The following is a 22,440-nucleotide window of genomic DNA, read 5'->3' on the forward strand; positions in this document are numbered from 1 at the left end:
GCAACTGACGCATGGCACGCAGCAATCATTCTTCAGCTGAATTACCGAAGCGCAGATATAAATACAACAGCATTTCTCTGTGTGGCAACAGCAAGTGAGCTAAACCCTCTCAAGTGGGAATGCGATTATTTATTAAAAAAAGAAGCAAAACCCCGCCAAACTTTTCAATGACATTAGAGGCTTTCATCCATTCTCTTTAGTTTAAATGTTCTAAATAGTTTTTCCTTTTCAAGATGCATAAGTAATCTGGGCACTCAATAAACATCTTTGGATTATCTAAAGAATCCCACCTATAAATGCGATCAGTACAGCATTATTTACAACTGCAATAAGAGAAAAATCTGGAAACCCTATAACAACAGGAGCATAGTTAAATAATACTTGATACTGTATCGCGAAAAGCCCTCAGAGGTTAAAGTAGGAAGACAGTGCACCAAAGGAAAACAAAATGTGCATGTTAATCACTGTTAAGTAAGCCATGAACTTTCATTTGTGCGAAATGTGTGCACGGACCAAGGACAGAAGGCAATACAGTCAGCCCTTCGCATCCCCCGGGTTCCGCATCCAACGTGGGGCTGCAGATACAAATGCTGACTGTTCTCTGCCATTTTACACGAGGGATCGAGCGTCCACGGACTGCAGTATCCGTGAGGGTCCCGGAGCTGATCCCCCGCAGATACTGAGGGACGACTGTACTGACAAATGAACACTATGGGAAGGGTGGTAAAATCTGTGGGTTAATTATCGCTTTGTCCATTTAAGAGTTCCATTAAGGTCACTGCAATCCAATCCTGGCATAAGTAACATGATATAAACAGCAAGGAGGAGGCGGAGGACAGCAGTTACGCTGAGGACCGATCAGGGATCGGGGCGGCGCTGCAGGAGCACGCAGCGCCACCCCGTGGGGCTCGGCCGGGCAGGACAGGAGCGGCCTGCTCGCCTACCTTGCTGGATGAGTGCGTCGGCCGCCAGCTCCCCGGTGCCCACGTTGGTGTACTCCTCGTTGGGGTGTTTCCTGTTGTAGTGCCGCTTCAGGGAGCCCGAGATGTTGCATGAGTAGTGGCAATGGGCGCAGCGGAAAGGCTGCAGCGACAAGGAGGAGGGTTAGGGCCAGGCCAGCCCTGTGCGATCGAGCTCCAGCTCCCCCACCACCCTCCCACCCACCCACCCACCCCGCAGTCCTCCTCCACAACTCTCCCACCTGGGAGCATCTGCTTCCTGGAAGGCCTGGGAGGGGCAAGCCGCCTGCTGGGAAATGCTCCAGGAAAAGAGCCAACCTGGGGCAGCTGAGTCCTGCCTCTGCAGGGACCGTCCAAGTCACCTGGCAGGGGTCGTCAGGGTCAGAGGGGTCTCTGCTAAATGAGGCTGCTCTGATTTCTTTTCTTTGCTGTCCACCCAGATTTATAGTTCTTGTTTAAGAAGAAAATAACAAAAAGCAACCCAGGAATCTATCACTTTTCTTTTCTTTTTTTTTTTAAGTGAATGCCATTCAAGCATCTCCCCTTACCATTACTTCCCTGATGCTCCTGCTTCTTTAACTAAATGGACTCCTCCACAGCATTTACCTGCAAGCACCACATATATACATCACTGTCCCCCCTTAGGGAAACCTGCCTGATAAAATCTATTTCCAACACCCCCACCTGGGCAAGACAAGGCTCTTTTAGGATCAGGGCACCAACGGGTCGTTCGTGCAGTCTTATCCGCCAACTTGCAACTGCTTCGGGGAATGCAGAGAGTGGTGAGGGGAAGAGGCACCTGCTCAGGTCTATTGGGAGGCCCACTGAGACCCATCCACCGGCCAGGCGATGGATGGACAACCGGATCCTCGTCCTTCCCAGGCCCTTACTCCTGGTCAGGACAAAATCAAGTGTCCCTCTGAGCCATGTGCTACACAGCTATACAGCACAGGGCTATGGAAATCCCAGTTTTGCATTCAGGGCCTGTCTGGTGACACAAGCAGCTTCCTGGCCCAGCGGGAACGGAAGAGCACAGAGCGGCCCACAGGACAGCAGGGGACTCAGATGCGGCACATTCAACTGACCCCCAGCACGGCCTAGCCGTGGAACTTCAGACAAGTAGTGAAACTCCTCTAAGCTTTGAGCCTCTTATCAATTCAAAGGGGATGATACCACTACCTGGTAAGGCTGCTGTGAGAGTTAAATGATCCAACATAAATTGGTATCTAAGATGCCACAGAAAGCATCTACTGTTTTTACGATTTTACATTTACTGTTTTAGCAATTTTACACGACCCTTACTATGTCTGTGGGAGCTGATGCACCACTGTGTCTGGTGAGACCTCAAATCCACCTCGCCTTCTCAACTGTCCAAGTCATCAATATTCCTCCACTGCCACCTGGAAGAGCTAAAGCAGAACCGTGCATCTCTGAAGCGGGATGCACCGACTACGGGAAAAGTCCTCTCTTTGACACTCCAATCGGCCCCTCTCTTTCCATGGTTCTTCAAGCCTACAGATGTGCTGAAGTCTCCCCATTGAGAGAAAGAAAGAGATGGAGGAAGGGAAGAAAATGACAAGAAAAGCCATCTACCTGGGCCCTGTTTAAATCGCTCTACTCCCTGCTTGCAGGCCACCTCCCACCCCACGCTCTCGAAGCGCGGTCCTGCCTGCCGCCTCCATACCATCCCCTTCCTCTCTCAGGCCCCCCAGATCTCCCAGGCAAACCACTCCTGCGGGTACAGCCCGGGCTCCCTCTGCAGACCTCGCCCCCCTCCTTCCCCACCTCCTTCCACTGGCTGCCACCTCCCACCGTGACGCGTTACATGGTGACAGCACTGTATCACCAGGTTCTCTTTCTCGCTCTGAACTTTCTCGGCTTATTTTACTAGATCTGCTTCCCAGGCCTGAGGTGAAATGCTGACTTTCTCTAAGGTTCTGCCCTGGGGTCTGTTTTGTTCTTCCACTGTGGTCCCAATGGTCGCTTTTACATGCTGATATATCCAGTTGTGATGGCTCCCAAACCACAGATAGGAATTTTCAACTGTCTTCCAGGTATCTCTACAGGGATGCTCTGGAAGCACCTCAAAATAAACACACACAATTTCAGACTCACGATCTTTCTGCAGAATCAGCTATTCATGCAAAGACAGAAACCTGGTCGTCACCCTAGACTTTTCCTTCTCTCTTCCCACCCAACCAACTACCGAGTCTGCTCAGGCTTCCTCAGACACGTGTCCAGAGCCCTCCCCTCGCCCCTCTCATCTATCACTCCAGCACAGAGAAAGTGCTGACCTGGCCTGTAAGGGAAATGCTGTGACTCCCAGGAGAGCAGTTCTCAGACAGCAAGACTGGGGGGGGGGGGGGCGGGGGAGGGCGGGTGTTCTCTGGTGAGCCAACCTGCTCTGAACCCTTCCCCAGGGACCCCACCCTCCGTCAAGGCCACACCGTGGTCACCGGATGCTTTGTGCTACACTGCACGTGCCACTTTCCGTCCTTCATGGAGAAGAAACCCGTGGTTTGGCCTATGAGGGCTTATTAAACAAAAGGACCTGGAACGAAGGCAAAAATTAGCCAGGCTTCTCACCTATCTACTGAGCAGAGAATAAGAGACCTAAAATGCCAACATATGATTATCTGCAAAGTTAAAATAAAAGCTAAAACCTTCTTAAGTGCTTTCAGCTCCATAAAAGCAAGTTCTATTAAATTATTTTGCAAATATTAGCATTTGCATAGAAATCAAAAAGAACCACCAAAAAACGCTCCCCTGCCGGTGCTGGGTAGTCAGTGAACACAGAGGCAGGAAGAGGCAATTAAAATGAGAAATGGTCCTACAAACCTAACTTCAGGCTTGAGAGCCAATTCCATTCTTCTTCTAGCAAAGCGGATAAACTGCCTCATGAGAGTTGCGACTCCTTTAATTCCCCACGCCTGCTCCTTGGTAGAACTGCTAAGGAAAAGAAGAATGGCCAAAACGTCAGCAGACAGGCCAAAAAATATAGAGGTGAGCCCAAATGAGAAATCAGTTTCTAACCCACTGATCTCTATGAAAATCTTCAATTCTTAAAGTTAAAAGGGACACTTTCAAAGACTGACATTGACCAAGCCTCCCTCCGTGACAAAACAGCCTTCTGCAGCCTCTGACAGTCTGTGATCTCAGCCTTTGTTAGAGGCAGGGAGGTCAGACCCCTGGCCCCTTGCACTGCTGAATGGCTCCAGGGGTTTAGGAGGATAAACCTTCCCGTTCTCTTCTACTCGCTTAGAGCCGCCATCACCTTTCACACGAAATCAATCCCCACCAAGCTTCTTCTTAGGACCCTCTCTCTTTAAAAGGTGCAGCTGAGCCGCATCTGGGCCTTTCACGCCAAACAAGTTTGAACTTGTGGGGCACTGCCACGTTCCAGCAGGGAGTTCTGCTGGGGCCGTCGCTGTAGCGCAGGAGACATAGGCAAAGAAAAGCGTGGATGACGCCCCTGTACCCACCCAATGCCAGGCATAGAGTCTGACTGCATTATTAACAGTGCACATCTTGGGATTTTGCTTATGGAGCATGTATTTACTGACCTCCTGCTATGAGTCAGACATTGTTCTCTCACCCTGGGGACATAGTAAATGAATGAGAGATTCGTGATCCCCTGAATACACAAGAGTGTGGGGACTTAACATATCAACTGCAAAGATTAAATGTCATCTAGGCAAACTAGATCACAAAACTTGTTTCCTAAGTCTAATTACTTGCAGATAGCATAGGACGCTACATCTCAAAGGGAAGTTATTTATCGAGAGCTCTCAGGCCAGAATCCAGCCAAGAGTTATGAGGAAAATATATGCAGGCTATAGTCCCGTAGTGCATGTGAGACAGAACATTCAAAAAGAAAGTGGATCGAAAACAAGGCAGAAACCCGCTGTCATGCCTACAACGCAGTGTTGCACTAGATTTGTTAAGTAACGTGACCTAACATAATAACTATTTTAGCTCACCTTCACTGATAGCTATCATATGCCAGAGAGTTCTAAGTTCTGCATGGATTAGTTCCTGGAAATCTCACAACCTCCTCATGTGGTAGGTACAATTGTTATCTCCATTTTACAGATAAGAAACTGACATGTAAAAGGGTTAAGGAATTTGCCCAAAGTTTCAGTCTCCCAGCCTGACCACTTGGTCTGCACTGGATTTGGGGCCCAAGACCAGCCAGCAATGAAGAGATGATGTGACTCCCCGTCTGTCATTTCCTGAACATCTATCTTCCCTGGGAGGGGCATGGTTTGGTTTGCTGGGATTTTCTAGATATAAGGCAAGCCCACATCTCACCATCAACTTCTACACATGAGGACCGCCACGGTGAGCTGGGAGGAATGCTGGCCGTTCCTGGGGGGCAGGGACGAGGCAGGGATGGGTGGAAGCCAAGAAGAGGGCAGACACAGCCAGGTCACAGTGGGACGTGCACTGAATCAGGAAATGAGGTTTTTAGGAGATGGGGTTTCCAGTGGGTATCGAGCAGGGGGTGACATGCCAACTTCACAGTGTTCACTCTGGAAATTAACAGAGGGTGGAAAGGAACAAGACTGAAGGCAGGGAATCAACTGTCCAGTTGCTACAGGGTGTAGACAAAAGATCTAGAGGTCTAAAATGAGAGAGTGGAACAAAAAAAAATGGGAAAGGAAGAGGGAGTTTAAGAGAGATGGAGGAGGAAAGATCAGCCGACCTGAAGATGGAGATGCAGTGTGAGAAGACAGAGACAGAGAGCCTCAGGATGACTCCCAAGTTTCCAGCACGGATGACACAGGAGGAAGGTATCCGGGCAGCCGTGGAGGAAGTTCTACAGATACGGAGAGAAAGAGGGAGGACGCAGAGCCCTGGACATCTAGGAGGGCAGGTCCAGAAAGCATTTGAAGATATAAGGTGTTTGGAGTCTAAAGTTCAGAGGACAGTTCTGGGCTAGAGGTACAGATGTGAGCACGGGCAGCCAGAGAGTGCCCTAGGACAGAACACACACATTGTCGGTGAGTGTGCAAAGTGATAAGACAAGCGGCCTTAGAACAGCACCCGGGAACACAGGAACAGCAAGAGAGGAGCTCGTGAGGAAGGACAAGAAAGAACGGCAGCAGGCAGAAGAATCAGGGGTGTCTGGAGACGAATGTCCTTCATGGAGGGAGGGGGTGACAGAGTCAAGTGCACTAAGAAATCCGATAAGGCCTAAAAAGTGACCACAGGGACTGGCCATCGGGGAGGTGGGCTTGTGGCCGGACTGAAAAGAGCTGGTTTCAGGAACATGCTAAGAACAAAGGCCATGTCATGGGGAGAAGGCAGGGGCAGAAGCTGGATTTGAGGTCAGGTGTCAGTGACATTTCAACAATGCAAACGATATGCCTTTTTCAAAAGGCGCATCAAAGGATCCTCCTCAAAACGTACACTGACAACCAACCATTTGAGTTGAAAGAAAAAGTACAATTGAACTTGTGGAGGCTGGAACTCTAAGTTCTCAGACTTACGTCAAGAAAGCAAGTAAAATACACTTTGTCCCAATTTGAGGATTTGCTGTTCTGGTTCTTCAGACAGAAAGAAAGAAAACAGCAGAGGACAGGAAGTCCTATCTCACCTGTGAAATCGGGCTCTGACAAACCTGATGAGAAGACATCGAACTACACGAGACAGGCTAATGCAATCTCCCATGGGCGTCAAGAGACGGACTCAGAGGAATGTTTAAAACAGATGAGAAGCTGGTGAGGAGGTGATGTCCAAGGTCGTGACATCGGTAACCAATCACAGAGCACAGGATGGCTTTCTGGTAGAAGGAGAGGGCGCCCTGCTGGCTTCCGTCCACAGCAAGCAGGAAGGCTCTCACGGGGCAGGACCCTGCGGGCCACTGTGTGGAACCACATGCAGCATCACGGTCCTATAACTACATCCACGGGCTCAGAGACCAGAATGTGAGCCTCTCCCTCTGTGATGGGCCTGATGCTCTCTGAAGAGGATGGGGAATCATAATGGCAAGGGAGAAGGTTCCAGACGACCTGTGGGTAAAACTTACGGCCACGAGTCATGATTTCATAGCCTTAGTTTAACAACCCGGTCAATGGAGAGACAGAGATAAAGAAGGAGATAAACCACAAGTCTAACTGGTATTCAGGTGAATTTGGATCCAAAATGCTGGAAAAGATTATATAATCGTTACAACCTAAATTAAGTGGGCTGGTTGGTACGAGACAATTTAGACGCTGCTTGGTAGAAGCCAGGCTATTAGAAAGTGGCAGCTCCGCACCAGAGGGAGACCTTGGTGTTGACGTGTGTACAGAGCCCCAGATGGCCTCACCTGCCACGCCTCTCTCGCAAGGTGAGCCAGGCTCCGGGCCAGGTACCGCCCAGGGCCTCCTCCATGTCTCTCCTCTGCTTCTCCTCACGCTGTCAGGCTGCTCCTTTTTCTCAGCAACACCCCCACCTGCCCTCCTCTACCTGGCTAAAACCTCCAGGACAACTTCTGGGGCCCAGGTGAGCTGCCCCTGTCCCTCGGCGGGCCTCCAGACTGCTGTATGAGGCATTCATCCCTGCCCTCTGATGGGGCGCCCCCTTCTACTTGAGTTCCTTGCATCAGGCTCCATCTCTCTTTTTCTCAGTAACCTCGAGAAAGAACCGATTGATTCTAATACTGCACGAGCCAAGACAAGAAGGGGATGTGGCTGTCTCAGAGAAACATGTCATGACAGTGCAGATCAGTCCATCATCCGAAGGAGCAGGCTGGTCCAGTTAGATTCAGCACTGATCCATTCATTCGAAGCAAAGCCTCCAGTCCTGGATCCCCAAAGCATGAATCACCGGATTATACCAGCGAATATACCCACCCTCCCCCCACTTAAAACAATGCGCCTCTTTGCTTTGAAAGGAAACAACACTATTGTGCTTCACAGATTTCAGCCCAACTGGATGAGTTCAACTTTTTCTTTATCCCCAAGTCACTAAACATGTCTATGCTTTGTCTGGAAACGTTCACCGGACAAGCTATCATTCATTCTGCAAAAGTCTTAGCTCACAGGCTACTCCCTGCACCTTCGCCTCTGAAACCTTCCCTAACTCCTGGGAAGATGTGACTTTTCCTTCCCACGTGCCCCTCAGCACCTAGGAAAACCCGGCGGCATGAATCCTGCTGCGGCGTAACTGTTCTCTGGAGGTCCAGCACCCCCCTCCCCGACCCGCTCCAGGCTACAGCACCCGGAGAGCAGAGTCTGTCCCAGCGAGGCTCACCTGTGCTCCCTCGGCAGCCAGGCCAGTCCCGCACAGGTGGGCTCCCTATTACACCCATGTGGCTAAAGGAGAAAGGACAAACCACCTTCCTCTTTCTGTTACTAACTCCTGTAAGCCTCCCAACAACAACTAAAACTAAAACTCTGGATAGGACGTTTCTTCAAACGACATTAAATTTAACAACTGTAAAAGACATTACATAGGGTGTGGGGAAAGAAAAGCCACAGCACGAGAGACTGCATTCACGACATGTAACCAAAAAAATGACCCACACCCCCGATATATAAAGAATTCCTGAAAACAAATAAGAAAGCAAAACCACTCAATAGAAAAAATGAGAAAATATTTGAACAATATTTTTTTTAAAAAAAGGAACGAGAAATAAATACAAATGGCCAAAAAACATATGAAAAGGGGCTCAATTCCGTTAACCACTGTGAGAATGAAAATAAAGCCACACAGAGAGGCCCGTGCAGGCCCAGGAGGTTGGCCACCCTGAACATTCACCCTGGGACATGGAGCAACAGAAGCTCCAGGCCATGCACCTCTACTGCTGGTGTAACCTGGTGCAACCTTTGTGGAAAATGGTTGGGTATCACCTCGTAAAGCTGAAGAGGTGCCCACGGCCTGCAAGTCCTCTGCAGTTGTGTTCACCCCGGAGAATCTCGTAGACGAGCACACCAGGACATGCACACAGACAGTGCACAGCAGCAGAGCTTGTAATGGCAACACAACAGAAACAGCCCCACTGTCCACCTACGACTAAATGGATGAGCTGAGCACATGAACACTCCCACAAGGGTTGCACAACAGGTGCTGTGTCCCACTGGGGAGTACGATGCCACAGAGGATGGATGAAGGATGGAGACATGCAGTCTCACCAACATAACGCTCAGTAAAGAAGCCAAGTTGAGAAAAAAGAATATAATAAATTCCATATATGAATCCATATATATAGATATATGCCCACATATAGATATACAGATAATATAAAGTTCAAAAACATGCAATGCTAAGTTAGTTTGTGTAGGGATGTATAAATGGATGGTAGACCTACAACTACAAAGGAAACCAAAAAGTAATTCTCAGCGAAGTCAGGATAAAGGTCACCTCTGGATAGAGGAAGGGGGTGGGCTCAGGAAGACCCCATGAAAGGGCTCTGAGGACTGGCAGTGGTCCATTTCTCGGCAGTGGGACATGAGTGTTCATGTCATAATCATTCATCACACCACATACTCGTGCATATGCAATATTCTGGAGGTACATTCTATTTCATAACAAGAGAAGTAAAAAAAAAAAAAAAAAAAAACCTCTCCTCACAAGGTTTTTGAGGATTACAGGTAACTTAGATCAAATGCCTTGAATGACATAGCACCCAATGAGTGGCAGCCATTAGTAACGTTAATAACAACAATGGCAAAGGCACTTATACCCTGACATGTAAAGCTACCTTTACCCTTATTTTCTTTCATCGGTGTGACAAAAATCACGTTGATACTAGAACTGGGTTCTAGCATATCCGCCCTTCATAACCCAAAATGTCCAAGAAGAAGACTGCAGTCGGGGTGTCTCTCTAAAGAGAGACCTGGTCACAGGCCTGGAGGAAATATTAACTATAACACTGGCATCGCCAAACTTAAATCAAGTTACACGGTGGAGAGAGACGGTCCTGGATTATGCAAGCACTTCCCTGGGGCCTGGGCTGTAGAACACCGGTAAGATTTACAGCCGCGCTTCTGCAGCTGAGAAAACCCGACAGGAAGATGGAATTTTTTTTCATAAATGTCTGAGGTGGCCATCAATTCCCTCAAATGCAAGCTAGCACCAAGTCACCCTGAGAAGCGTGCAGCTGGGCTGGGGGCAGGGCAGGACCCGGGGTTCTCGAGCACTGTTAATTCAGGGCTCCCCTCCCTCAGAGACTGAATTCAGTTATGTATGAGACTTACGAGGCAGTTTCATCTCATCAGAGCCTGGAAAGGACAGGATGAAGTGTGACAGCTTTTTCTAACTGTCTTACCTGGATTTTATTTCTGGAAAGAAACAATCAGAACAGATGCTTCCCCACCGTTGGGCATGGAGAGCTCTGTGGTCCAGAATATTTCACACAAACTTTGAGTGGCAGGGGTTTTGGGGGGGCAAAGAGACCTGGGCTCAGGCGGGGATCTAGAGCTTCACAGCTGTGCAACTCCAGGCATGTTTCCTCATTTTAGCACAAGGAGTAGCGGTAACGTAAAGAGAGCAGCCTGCGTGGAGACGCTATCAGATTATTATCATTGACAGTTTAGACACAGAAACTCAGGGCAAACTGCCTTATTAAAAAGAAAAAGAAAAAAAGAAAGAGAGAAAGGGAAGGGGAGGGGAGGGGCATTCCTTCTGGCCTGCGTACTTGCATGTGGGATTTGAGGATGTCCATGTTTACATGTGGAGCACAGGGGGAAGGCCAGATCAAGGAGGGGAGCCAGAGTGCACTGGTGACAATGACCGTGAACCCTGAGTCCCTACCGCAGGCCTCACGACCACCTTGAGAAGAAACCTCAATTCCCACTTCCCAGGTGAGGATGCAGAGGCCCTGGGAGGATAAGCGGCTTGCTGAAGGTCATACAGTCACCAGGAAAGGTGGGTGTGAGCCAAAGTCTGTCTGGGCCCCAAAGCCCACGTGCCACTCCCCTTGGCCGCTGGTGTACTGACTGCAAGGCCCCCCGCCAACAAGCCCCACTTCAGCAACAATCTCCCCCATGGAAGGATCAGACGGATGATTTCTGCAGTTCTCCCTATTATGGTATATTTTCAGCTTTGCAAATGACTTTGTGTTTCCAATTAACAGGATCAACAAGATAGTACTGTTTTCATAGTAGTATTTCCAGCACATAAAGTTCTGGTACACAAACTACTCACTTTTCTTCCCCTTGTCTCCCTATTCCCCCCTTGGGGACCTGGCTCTGCACAGCCCCCCATCTGGACAGCCCACGGGGTTGCCTGCTACCCACCACTACCTCTAAAACTGCAGGTTAGACAGTTAACAGCACTGCCATACTGAAGTCCATCATGTCTACATTTCCACAGATTTTTAAGGAACACACCAGAAGAAGATTACCCACACTCCCTTGGACAGGAATCTCCTCTGAGATGTATGTCGAACATAACACAATAATGAAGCGAGGCTCACTACGCCTGACATAAGAAAACAATACGCTTCCAGATATTAAATCTGCTCTTTGCTAAGAGAACAGCTCCTGGTGGGCTGCACTGGGCATCCACCCCATGCAGTGCCTGACTCCCAGCAGGAGGTCAACAGCACTGGGTGAATCTACAGAACCCCATGACCTTGGGACCACGCTTGATTACATGTGCCTTTTCTCACTTTAACCTCACTGCCCCTCGCTACTGAGGGACGAAGTGCCGAGAGCGCAAGGCCACACAGTGAACTGAGAGCAGAGTGAAGGGCAAGTAGGGCCCAGTGATGAAGAGCCGCTGAACCCCGTGCCCTTGTGACTACAAGCCTTCCAAGGAGCCCAGAGGCCCACCTCCACCTAGATGACTTCCAGGATCACCCTAAGTCACTAAAGTTTTATAGACTCTATTCACTTACTCATTTGTTCACGCGACAGGTGTTTATTAAGTGTTGCCTCCCTGCTGAGACTAGAACAAAAGCTAAAAGTACTCCCACAGGATGCACATTCCAGCATCATAAACAAGGAACTACACAATCTGCCAGATGTCATCAGACAGTGCGGAAAAAATAAAGCATTTGAACCAAGACCAGAAAGAGGAGGGAGACTCGCGTGGCTTTCTGGGAGAAGGGCAACAAGAAGAGGGGAGGGCAGGGGTGAGGCCAAGCGAGGACGCGCGGCGCGCAGCGGGCTGGGCAGCCACCTGTGGTCTGCAGGGTGTGGGCTCTAACTTGGGTGATCAGAGGCCACTGCACGGCAGACAGATGTGGGGTTCGATATGCTATTTTTATCTACTCTTTGATTCTCCGATAACCAGCATTTCCCAAGTTGTTTCACGAAACCTAAGTGCTGGGAGGGAACACTGGGGGGAAGAAAAGGGAGGAAGGGGTTCTGTGGTGAGGTAAGTTTGCGAATCACCGCACACTGCGCCCCTCCACACAATGCCTGTAACATCCCACAGAACCAGTGGTCTAAGGAACACACTCTGGAAAATCCCACCTTATGCCATCCTCCATCCCCCAGGTAGACCACGTCCCCCTGAGCCACACACCTTACACTTCTGCTGAGTCGCCCACTGTAGCCAACAGAGAGCAGTGGGTACCAGAGACTCGCAGAACAAACCATGCAAAACAAAAACCCCGACTGATTGGCCGCTGGCTTCAAAATCTCCCTACTCAGTGGTAAAGGCGCCCATGAGAAACTTCTTTTCCACTCAGAGACATGTCATCGCATTGGATTTGTGAACTGCCAAGTCCCATTACCCGCACAGGGTCATCCAGCAAAGCTAGTGGCCCTTTGAGAATGTTCTGGATGATGACATGGGCTGGGAGACTGACATGTTTCGCAGATTTACAGAGTGCATCCCCACAGCTGCTCCGAGAGCCCTTTCAGCAGAGCCACATGCAGGCCCCTCACCCTGTAGCAAGAGAAAAACACACTGGGCCAGGTCAACCGCCAAGAGACTGGATCTGTACCTCTGGGCTGGGAAGTGAGCCACTCAAAAAGAAAAACATGCATATTCATAGGAAAAAGGACGGAGATTGTAAATTATAAGACACACGGTGATGCCGATACGGGAAATTCCTAAAGAGCATCTGCGTCTGGAATCCTGGCTCCCTCACCTCCTCCTCTAGCCGGGGCTCAGAGGTAGATGTGAACGACGCACACGCAGAACCAAGTGGGGGGACGGGTAAACTAAGCCCCAACCTGACATACACATACACACATACATACACATACATACACACACATACACATACACACATACCTACCAAGAGCCAAAAGATGCACAGTCACAGGGGACCGACAAGGAGAAAAGGGACACAGGGGCAGAAGCAAAGAGACACACACCAGAAAGGAAAGGACCTGCATCCCAAGGAGGGCCGGGGGCAAGTGGACGTCCACGGACTCACGTTCCTCGGGCTCAGCCCTTAAACAGGTTTGTGCCAAAGCTTTCAAAGCAATGCTGTCCGTGTGAATGAGAGGAGCACCCCGTCTCCTTGTCCCACTGGTGACCCTGTGGTCTACAACCCAAGCCTTCAGTCAAAGCTGCCCTGCACCATCTATGCAGAAGAGAAGAGTTTTGTAATTTGGTTTTTTTTGTTTGTTTGTTTTTTGTTTTTGGCCCTGTCTCTTCAGGATTATAAGCCTGAGAGCACAAGGCTGGAACTTCATTCCTGGGTTGGCCACAACAGGGACAGATCCAAGCTTGGGGCCAAGGATCCAGAGAGAAAAAAGCCAGGTCTTCATATATTTCACCAAGCACAAAGTCACCTCTGTTGTAAAATAAGGCCCGAGACAAATTAAACAATTTTAAAGAATAAATGTTTTAAAACCATGGAGTACCACAAGTTCCAAAATGCCTTATGTTGAGGCAATTATCTCATCACAATAAATAACAGTAAATCAATCCATACTAATTGCTTCTCGTGCAAGAGCTTAGATGACTCTTCAAATGTTCTCCAATTATTGATTTTTTTTGTAATCGCTTATGCTGTCAAAATGCAATATTTCCAGAGAATATACTGTACACTATTAGACAGGATTTTAATTTAACATAAGACAATCCAATTTCCTTTTTTTAATCCCCGAAAGTGCTTAAAAAATCTAAAATACAAGGAAGCTGAAGATGGTGTAACAGGTTTTTAGCAGAGACATTCCAGTTCAAAACAACTTAATAAATGGCCCCTCTGACCACCTACCCCCCACCATGGCCCTTCTTCCTCCTCATAGGCATACACATGCTTAAAGGAAAAAAGGGAAACATGTAATCTCAGATTCTCCACTTTCATGGAAATTAAGAGCTGAAAAGCAAAATAAACACCACCAACAGCAACCCTACAATGGACTTCTCACTCTCTTTGCCCCATGGTTCAGTAATTTCCACTCATCTTGGGAAACGCTATAGCTGCTAAGTTTACACTCACTCAGCATTCTGCTTAAAGATTTTGCTTGAGTCTTGATAGCTAAACATCTAACTGCAGGCTTATATAATCAAAGCAGTGAGGGGAAAAAAGGGACGAGGGAGCCAGAACGTCCCTCTGCTGGGCTTGAGAGTAGGAAAGTGGAGGGTAACGCATGGAGGGTAGGTTTGTCTACAAAGAGACAAGGCTCAAAATCCCAGCTCCTCCACTTACAAATTGTGTTACTCTCGAGTATGTTACTTAACTGGACTCTGGGCCTGTTTCCTCATCTGTAAAATGGGAAGATCAATACCTACATCATAGTAGTTTTGAGGGCAAAATAAGGTAATATACATGAAACACCTGTTGAAATGCCCAGCAGATGGCTATTATAAAAGGGATTGGTCCACCTGTCTTTTTTACTCTGACACAAGATACTTAAACATTCCAACACTGTGGCGGAAGTTTCTGATGGAAAGATGGAACCATCTCCTGGGTAACAGAATAAGTTATAGTAGAAATAAAGCCAAAATGCTTGCTATAAGCAATGCCGGGTGACTCAGCGTTCTGGGGGATACTGAGGATCTCAGACTGAGGATTAACTTGAACTGTCTATAAATGTGTGGTTCTAAACATTCTGCTTCTTTGAGATCATTTCTGTACTTTCACTTCCTTGTTTATTAAGTTTAGAGTGGAAACTAGGAGTAAATTAGTTCACTTCCTGGCTGAACTCATCCAAACACCACCTCTGTTCAATTTAGTATCTAAGCCCCTTACACAGCCTATGAGCTCAGCTGCCTGGTATCTTCTATATATATAACTTGATTCTGCTTCACATGGACACATTATGAACGCCTTTGGGACCCATTTCATTGTCAAAAATACAACAAGGGATTACACTAATTCCCTTTGATTTGTGGATATCAGTCGATCAAAAATTTTTGGTTGCTACAGGTTTCAAAAGCTATAGATTTTGCATGATAAGATAATACTATATTAACTCAATTAAAACATAGCTTTTAAAACATGATAGGGGGCTTCCGGGAAAATGGCGGAAGAGTAAGTGCGGAGATCACCTTCCTCCCCACAGATACACCAGAAATACATCTACACGTGGAACAACTCCTACAGAACACCTACTGAACGCTGGCAGAAGACCTCAGACCTCCCAAAAGGCAAGAAACTCCCCACGTACCTGCGTAGGGCAAAAGAAAAAAGAATAAACAGAGACAAAAGGATAGGGACGGTACCTGCACCTCTGCGAGGGAGCCGTGAAGGAGGAAACGTTTTCACACACTAGAAGCCCCTTCGCGGGCGGAGACTACGGGTGGCGGAGGGGGTAAGCTTTGGAGCCGCGGAGGAGAGCACAGCAACAGGGGTGCGGAGGGCAAAGCGGGGAGATTCCCGCACAGAGGATCGGTGTCGACCAGCACTCACCAGCCCGAGAGGCTTCTCTGCTCCCCCGCCGGGGAGGGCGGGGCTGGGAGCTGAGGCTCGGGCTTCGGTCAGAGCAAAGGGAGAGGACTGGGGTTGGCAGCGTGAACACAGCCTGCAGGGGGCTAGTGCGCCACGGCTAGCCGGGAGTCCGGGAAAAGCCTGGAGCTGCCGAAGAGGCAAGAGACTTGTTCTTCCCTCTTTGTTTCCTGGTGCGCAAGGAGAGGGGATTAGGAGCGCTGCTTAAAGGAGCTCCAGAGACAGGCGCGAGCCGCGGCTATTAGCGTGGACCGCAGAGACGGGTATAAGACGCTAAGGCCGCTGCCGCCGCCACCAAGAAGCCTGTGTGCGAGCACAGGTCACTCTCCACAGCTCCCCTCCCGGGAGCCTGTGCAGCCCGCCACTGCCAGGGTCCTGGGATCCAGGTACAACTTACCCGGGAGAACGCACGGCATGCCTCAGGCTCGTGCAACTTCACGCCAGCCTCTGCCGCCGCAGGCCCACCCCGCACTCCGTGCCCCTCCCTCCCCCCGGCCTGAGTGAGCCAGAGCCCCAGAATCAGCAGATCCTTTAACCACCCCCCCCCCGGTCTGAGCGAAGAACAGCCAGCCTCCGGTGACCTACACGCAGAGGCGGGGCCAAGTCCAAAGCTGAGCCCCTGGGAGCTGTGAGAAGAAAGAAGAGAAAGGGAAATCTCTCCCAGCAGCCTCAGAAGCAGCGGATTAAAGCTCCACAATCAACTTGATGTACCTGCATCTGTGCAATACATGAATAGACAACGAATCATCCCAAATGGAGGAGGTGGACTTTGAGAGCAAGATTTATGATTTTTTCCCCTTTTCCTCTTTTTGTGAGTGTGTATGTGTATGCTTCTGTGTGAGATTATGTCTGTAGAGCTTTGCTTCCACCATTTGTTGTAGGGTTCTATCCTTCTGTTATTTTTTTTCTTAATAATTATTTCTTATTTTATTTTATTTTACTTTATCTTCTTTCTTTCTTTCTTTCTTTTTTTCCTTCTTTCCCTTCCTCCTTCCTCCCTCCCTCCCTCCCTCGCGCCTTTCTTTCTTTCCTTCTTTCTACATCTACTAATTCTTTCTTTCTACTTTTTCTCCCTTTTATTCTGAGCCGTGTGGATGAAAGGCTCTTGGTGCTGCAGCCAGGAGTCAGTGCTGTGCCTCTGAGGTGGGAGAGCCAACTTCAGGACACTGGTCAACAAGAGACCTCCCAGCTCCACATAATATCAAACGGCGAAAATCTCCCAGAGATCTCCATCTCAACACCAGCACCCAGCTTCACTCAACGACCAGCAAGCTACAGTGCTGGACATCCTATGCCAAACAACTAGCAAAACAGGAACACAACCCCACCCATTAGCAGAGAGGCTGCCTAAAATCATAATAAGTCCACAGACACCCCAAAACACACCACCAGATGTGGACCTGCCCACCAGAAAGACAAGATCCAGCCTCATCCACCAGAACACAGGCACTAGTCCCCTCCACCAGGAAGCCTACACAACCCACTGATCCAACCTTAGCCACTGGGGACAGACACCAAAAACAACGGGAACTACGAACCTGAAGCCTGCAAAAAGGAGACCACAAATACAGTAAGATAAGCAAAATGAGAAAACAGAAAAACAGCAGATGAAGGAGCAAGATAAAAACCCACCAGACCTAACAAATGAAGAGGAAATAGGCAGTCTACCTGAAAAAGAATTCAGAATAATGATAGTAAAGATGATCCAAAATTTTGGAAATAGAATGGACAAAATGCAAGAAACTTTAACAAGGACCTAGAAGAACTAAAGATGAAACAAACAATGATGAACAACACAATAAATGAAATGAAAAATACTCTAGATGGGATCAATAGCAGAATAGCTGAGGCAGAAGAACGGATAAGTGACCTGGAAGATAAAATAGTGGAAATAACTACTGCAGAGCAGAATAAAGAATGAAAAGAACCGGGGACAGTCTCAGAGACCTCTGGGACAACATTAAATGCACCAACATTCGAATTATAGGGGTTCCAGAAGAAGAAGAGAAAAAGGGACTGAGAAAATATTTGAAGAGATTATAGTTGAAAACTTCCCTAATATGGGAAAGGAAATAGTTAATCAAGTCCAGGAAGCACAGAGAGTCCCATACAGGATAAATCCAAGGAGAAATACGCCAAGACACATATTAATCAAACTGTCAAAAATTAAGTACAAAGAAAACATATTAAAAGCAGCAAGGGAAAAACAACAAATAACACACAAGGGAATCCCCATAAGGTTAACAGCTGATCTTTCAGCAGAAACTCTGCAAGCCAGAAGGGACTGGCAGGACATATTTAAAGTGATGAAGGAGAAAAACCTGCAACCAAGATTACTCTACCCAGCAAGGATCTCATTCAGATTTGATGGAGAAATTAAAACCTTTACAGACAAGCAAAAGCTGAGAGAGTTCAGCACCACCAAACCAGCTTTACAACAACTGCTAAAGCAACTTCTCTAGGCAAGAAACACAAGAGAAGGAAAAGACCTACAATAACGAACCCAAAACAATTAACAAAATGGGAATAGGAATATACATATCAATAATTACCTTAAATATAAATGGACTAAATGCTCCCACCAAAAGACACAGATTGGCTGCACGGATACAAAAACAAGACCCATATATTTGCTGTCTACAAGAGACCCACTTTAGACCTAGAGACACATACAGACTGAAAGTAAGGGGATGGAAAAAGATATTTCATGCAAATGGAAACCAAAAGAAAGCTGGAGTAGCAATTCTCATATCAGACAAAATAGACTTTAAAATAAAGACTATTAGAAGAGACAAAGAAGGACACTACATAACGATCAAGGGATAGATCCTAGAAGGTGATATAACAATTGTAAATATTTATGCACCCAACATAGGAGCACCTCAATACATAAGGCAAATACTAACAGCCACAAAAGGGGAAATCAACAGTAACACATTCATAGTAGGGGGCTTTAACACCCCACTTTGACCAATGGACAGATCATCCAAAATGAAAATAAATAAGGAAACACAAGCTTTAAATGATACGTTAAACAAGATGGACTTAATTGATATTTATAGGACATTCCATCCAAAAACAACAGAATACACATTTTTCTCAAGTGCTCATGGAACATTCTCCAGGATAGATCATATCTTGGGTCACAAGTCAAGCCTTGGTAAATTTAAGAAAATTGAAATTGTTTCAAGTATCTTTTCCGACCACAACGCTATGAGACTAGATATCAATTACAGGAAAAAATCTGTAAAAAATACAAACACATGGAGGCTAAACAATACACTACTTAATAACGAAGTGATCACTGAAGAAATCAAAGAGGAAATTAAAAAATACCTAGAAAAAATGACAATGGAGACACGACGATCCTAAATCTATGGGATGCAGCAAAAGCAGTTCTAAGAGAGAAGTTTATAGCAATACAATCCTACCTTAAGAAACAGGAAACATCTCGAACAACCTAACCTTGCACCTAAAGCAATTAGAGAAAGAAGAACAAAACCCAAAGTCAACAGAAAGAAAGAAATCATAAAAATCAGATCAGAAATAAATGAAAAAGAAATGAAGGAAACAACAGTAAAGATCAATAAAACTAAAAGCTGGTTCTTTGAGAAGATAAACAAAATTCATAAACCATTAGCCAGACTCATCAAGAAAAAAAAGGGAGAAGACTCAAATCAATAGAATTAAAAATGAAAAAGGAGAAGTAAAAACTGACACTGCAGAAATACAGTGTCATGAGAGATTACTACAAGCAAATCTATGCCAATAAAATGGACAACCTGGAAGAAATGCACAAATACTTAGAAATGCACAACCTGCCAAGACTGAATCAGGAAGAAATAGAAAATATGAACAGACCAATCACAAGCATTGAAATTGAAACTGTGATTAAAAATCTTCCAACAAACAAAAGCCCAGGACCAGATGGCTTCACAGGCGAATTCTATCAAACATTTAGAGAAGAGCTAACACCTATCCTTCTCAAACTCTTCCAAAATATAGCAGAGGGAGGAACACTCCCAAACTCATTCTACGAGGCCACCATCACCTTGATACCAAAACCAGACAAGGATGTCACAAGGAAAGAAAACTACAGGAAAATATCACTGATGAACACAGATGCAAAAATCCTCAACAAAATACTAGCAAACAGAATACAACAGCCCATTAATAGGATCATACACCATGATCAAGTGGGGTTTATTCCAGGAATGCAAGGATTCTTCAATATACGCAAAACAATCAATGTGATAAACCATATTAACAAACTGAAGGAGAAAAACCATATGATCATCTCAATAGATGCAGAGAAAGCTTTTGACAAAATTCAACACCCATTTATGATAAAAACCCTGCAGAAAGTAGGCACAGAGGGAACTTTCCTCAACATAATAAAGGCCATATATGACAAACCCACAGCCAACATCGTCCTCAATGGTGAAAAACTGAAAGCATTTCCACTAAGATCAGGAACAAGACAAGGTTGCCCACTCTCACCACTCTTATTCAACATAGTTTTGGAAGTTTTAGCCACAGCAATCAGAGAAGAAAAGGAAATAAAAGGAATCCAAATCAGAAAAGAAGAAGTAAAGCTGTCACTGTTTGCAGATGACATGATCCTATACATAAAGAACCCTAAAGATGCTACCAGAAAACTACTAGAGCTAATCAATGAATTTGGTAAAGTGGCAGGATACAAAATTAATGCACAGAAATCTCTGGCATTCCTATATACTAATGATGAAAAATCTGAAAGTGAAATCAAGAAAACACTCCCATTTACCATTGCAACAAAAAGAATAAAATATCTAGGAATAAACCTACCTAAGGAGACAAAAGATCTGTATGCAGAAAATTATAAGACACTGATGAAAGAAATTAAAGACGATACAAATAGATGGAGAGATATACCATGTTCTTGGATTGGAAGAATCAACATTGTGAAAATGACTCTACTACCGAAAGCAATCTATAGATTCAATGCAATCCCTATCAAACTACCACTGGCATTTTTCACAGAACTAGAACAAAAAATTTTGCAATTTGTATGGAAACACAAAAGACCCCGAATAGCCAAAGCAATTTTGAGAACGAAAGAAGGAACTGGAGGAATCAGGCTCCCAGACTTCAGACTATACTACAAAGCTACAGTTATCAAGACGGTATGGTACTGGCACAAAAACAGAAAGATAGATCAATGGAACAGGATAGAAAGCCCAGAGATAAACCCACGCACATATGGTCACCTTATCTTTGATAAAGGAGGCATGAATGTACAGTGGAGAAAGGACAGCCTATTCAATAAGTGGTGCTGGGAAAACTGGACAGCTACATGTAAAGGTATGAAAATTAGATCACTCCCTAACACCATACACAAAAATAAGCTCAAAATGGATTAAAGACCTAAATGTAAGGCCAGAAACTATCAAACTCTTAGAGGAAAACATAGGCAGAACACTCTATGACATAAATCACAGCAAGGTCCTATTTGACCCACCTCCTAGAGAAATGGAAATAAAAACAAGAGTAAACAAATGGGACCTAATGAAACTTAAAAGCTTTTGCGCAGCAAAGGAAACCATAAAGAAGACCAATAGACAACCCTCAGAATGGGAGAAAATATTTGCAAATGAAGCAACTGACAAAGGATTGATCTCCAAAATTTATAAGCAGCTCATGCAGCTTAATAACAAAAAAACAAACAACCCAATCCAAAAATGGGCAGAAGACATAAATAGACATTTCTCCAAAGAAGATATACAGAGTGCCAACAAACACATGAAAGAATGCTCAACATCACTAATCATGAGAGAAATGCAAATCAAAACTACAATGAGATATCATCTCACACCAGTCAGAATGGCCATCATCAAAAAATCTAGAAACAATAAATGCTGGAGAGGGTGTGGAGAAAAGGGAACCCTCTTACACTGTTGGTGGGAATGTAAATTGATACAGCCACTGTGGAGAACAGTATGGAGGTTCCTTAAAAAGCTACAAATAGAACTACCATATGACCCAGCAATCCCACTACTGGGCATATACCCTGAGAAAACCATAATTCAAAAAGAGTCATGTACCAAAATGTTCATTGCAGCTCTATTTACAATAGCCCGGAGATGGAAACAACCTAAGTGTCCATCATCGGATGAATGGATAAAGAAGATGTGGCACATATATACAATGGAATATTACTCAGCCATAAAAAGAGACGAAATTGAGCTATTTGTAATGAGGTGGATAGACCTAGAGTCTGTCATACAGAGTGGAGTAAGTCAGAAAGAGAGAGACAAATACCGTATGCTAACACATATATATGGAATTTAAAAAAAAAATGTCATGAAAAACCTAGGGGTGAAACAGGAATAAAGACGCAGACCTACTAGAGAATGGACTTGAGGTTATGGGGAGGGGGAAGGGTAAACGGTGACAAAGCGATAAAGAGGCATGGACATATATACACTACCAAACGTAAGGTAAATAGCTAGTGGGAAGCAGCCGCATAGCACAGGGAGATCAGCTCGGTGCTTTGTGACTGCCTGGAGGGGTGGGATAGGGAGGGTGGGAGGGAGGGAGACGCAAGCGGGAAGAGATATGGGAATATATGTATGTATATAACTGATTCATTTTGTTGTGAAGCTGAAGCTAACATACCATTGTAAAGCAATTATACTCCAATAAAGATGTTAAAAA

General features: G+C 46.1%; 1 protein-coding gene across 1 annotated transcript in view; it reads right to left on the minus strand.

Moving 5' to 3' along the window:
- ZFAT (zinc finger and AT-hook domain containing) overlaps positions 1-22,440 on the minus strand; it is a 187,258-nt gene that overhangs the window by 46,883 nt on the left and 117,935 nt on the right. The window contains exon 13 of the mRNA XM_060127706.1: positions 945-1,083. Coding sequence (XP_059983689.1) covers positions 945-1,083 — 139 coding nt within the window. The remainder of the gene's footprint in view (positions 1-944; positions 1,084-22,440) is intronic.

Source organism: Lagenorhynchus albirostris, chromosome 17, assembly GCF_949774975.1.
Source record: "Lagenorhynchus albirostris chromosome 17, mLagAlb1.1, whole genome shotgun sequence".
NCBI lineage: Eukaryota > Metazoa > Chordata > Mammalia > Artiodactyla > Delphinidae > Lagenorhynchus > Lagenorhynchus albirostris.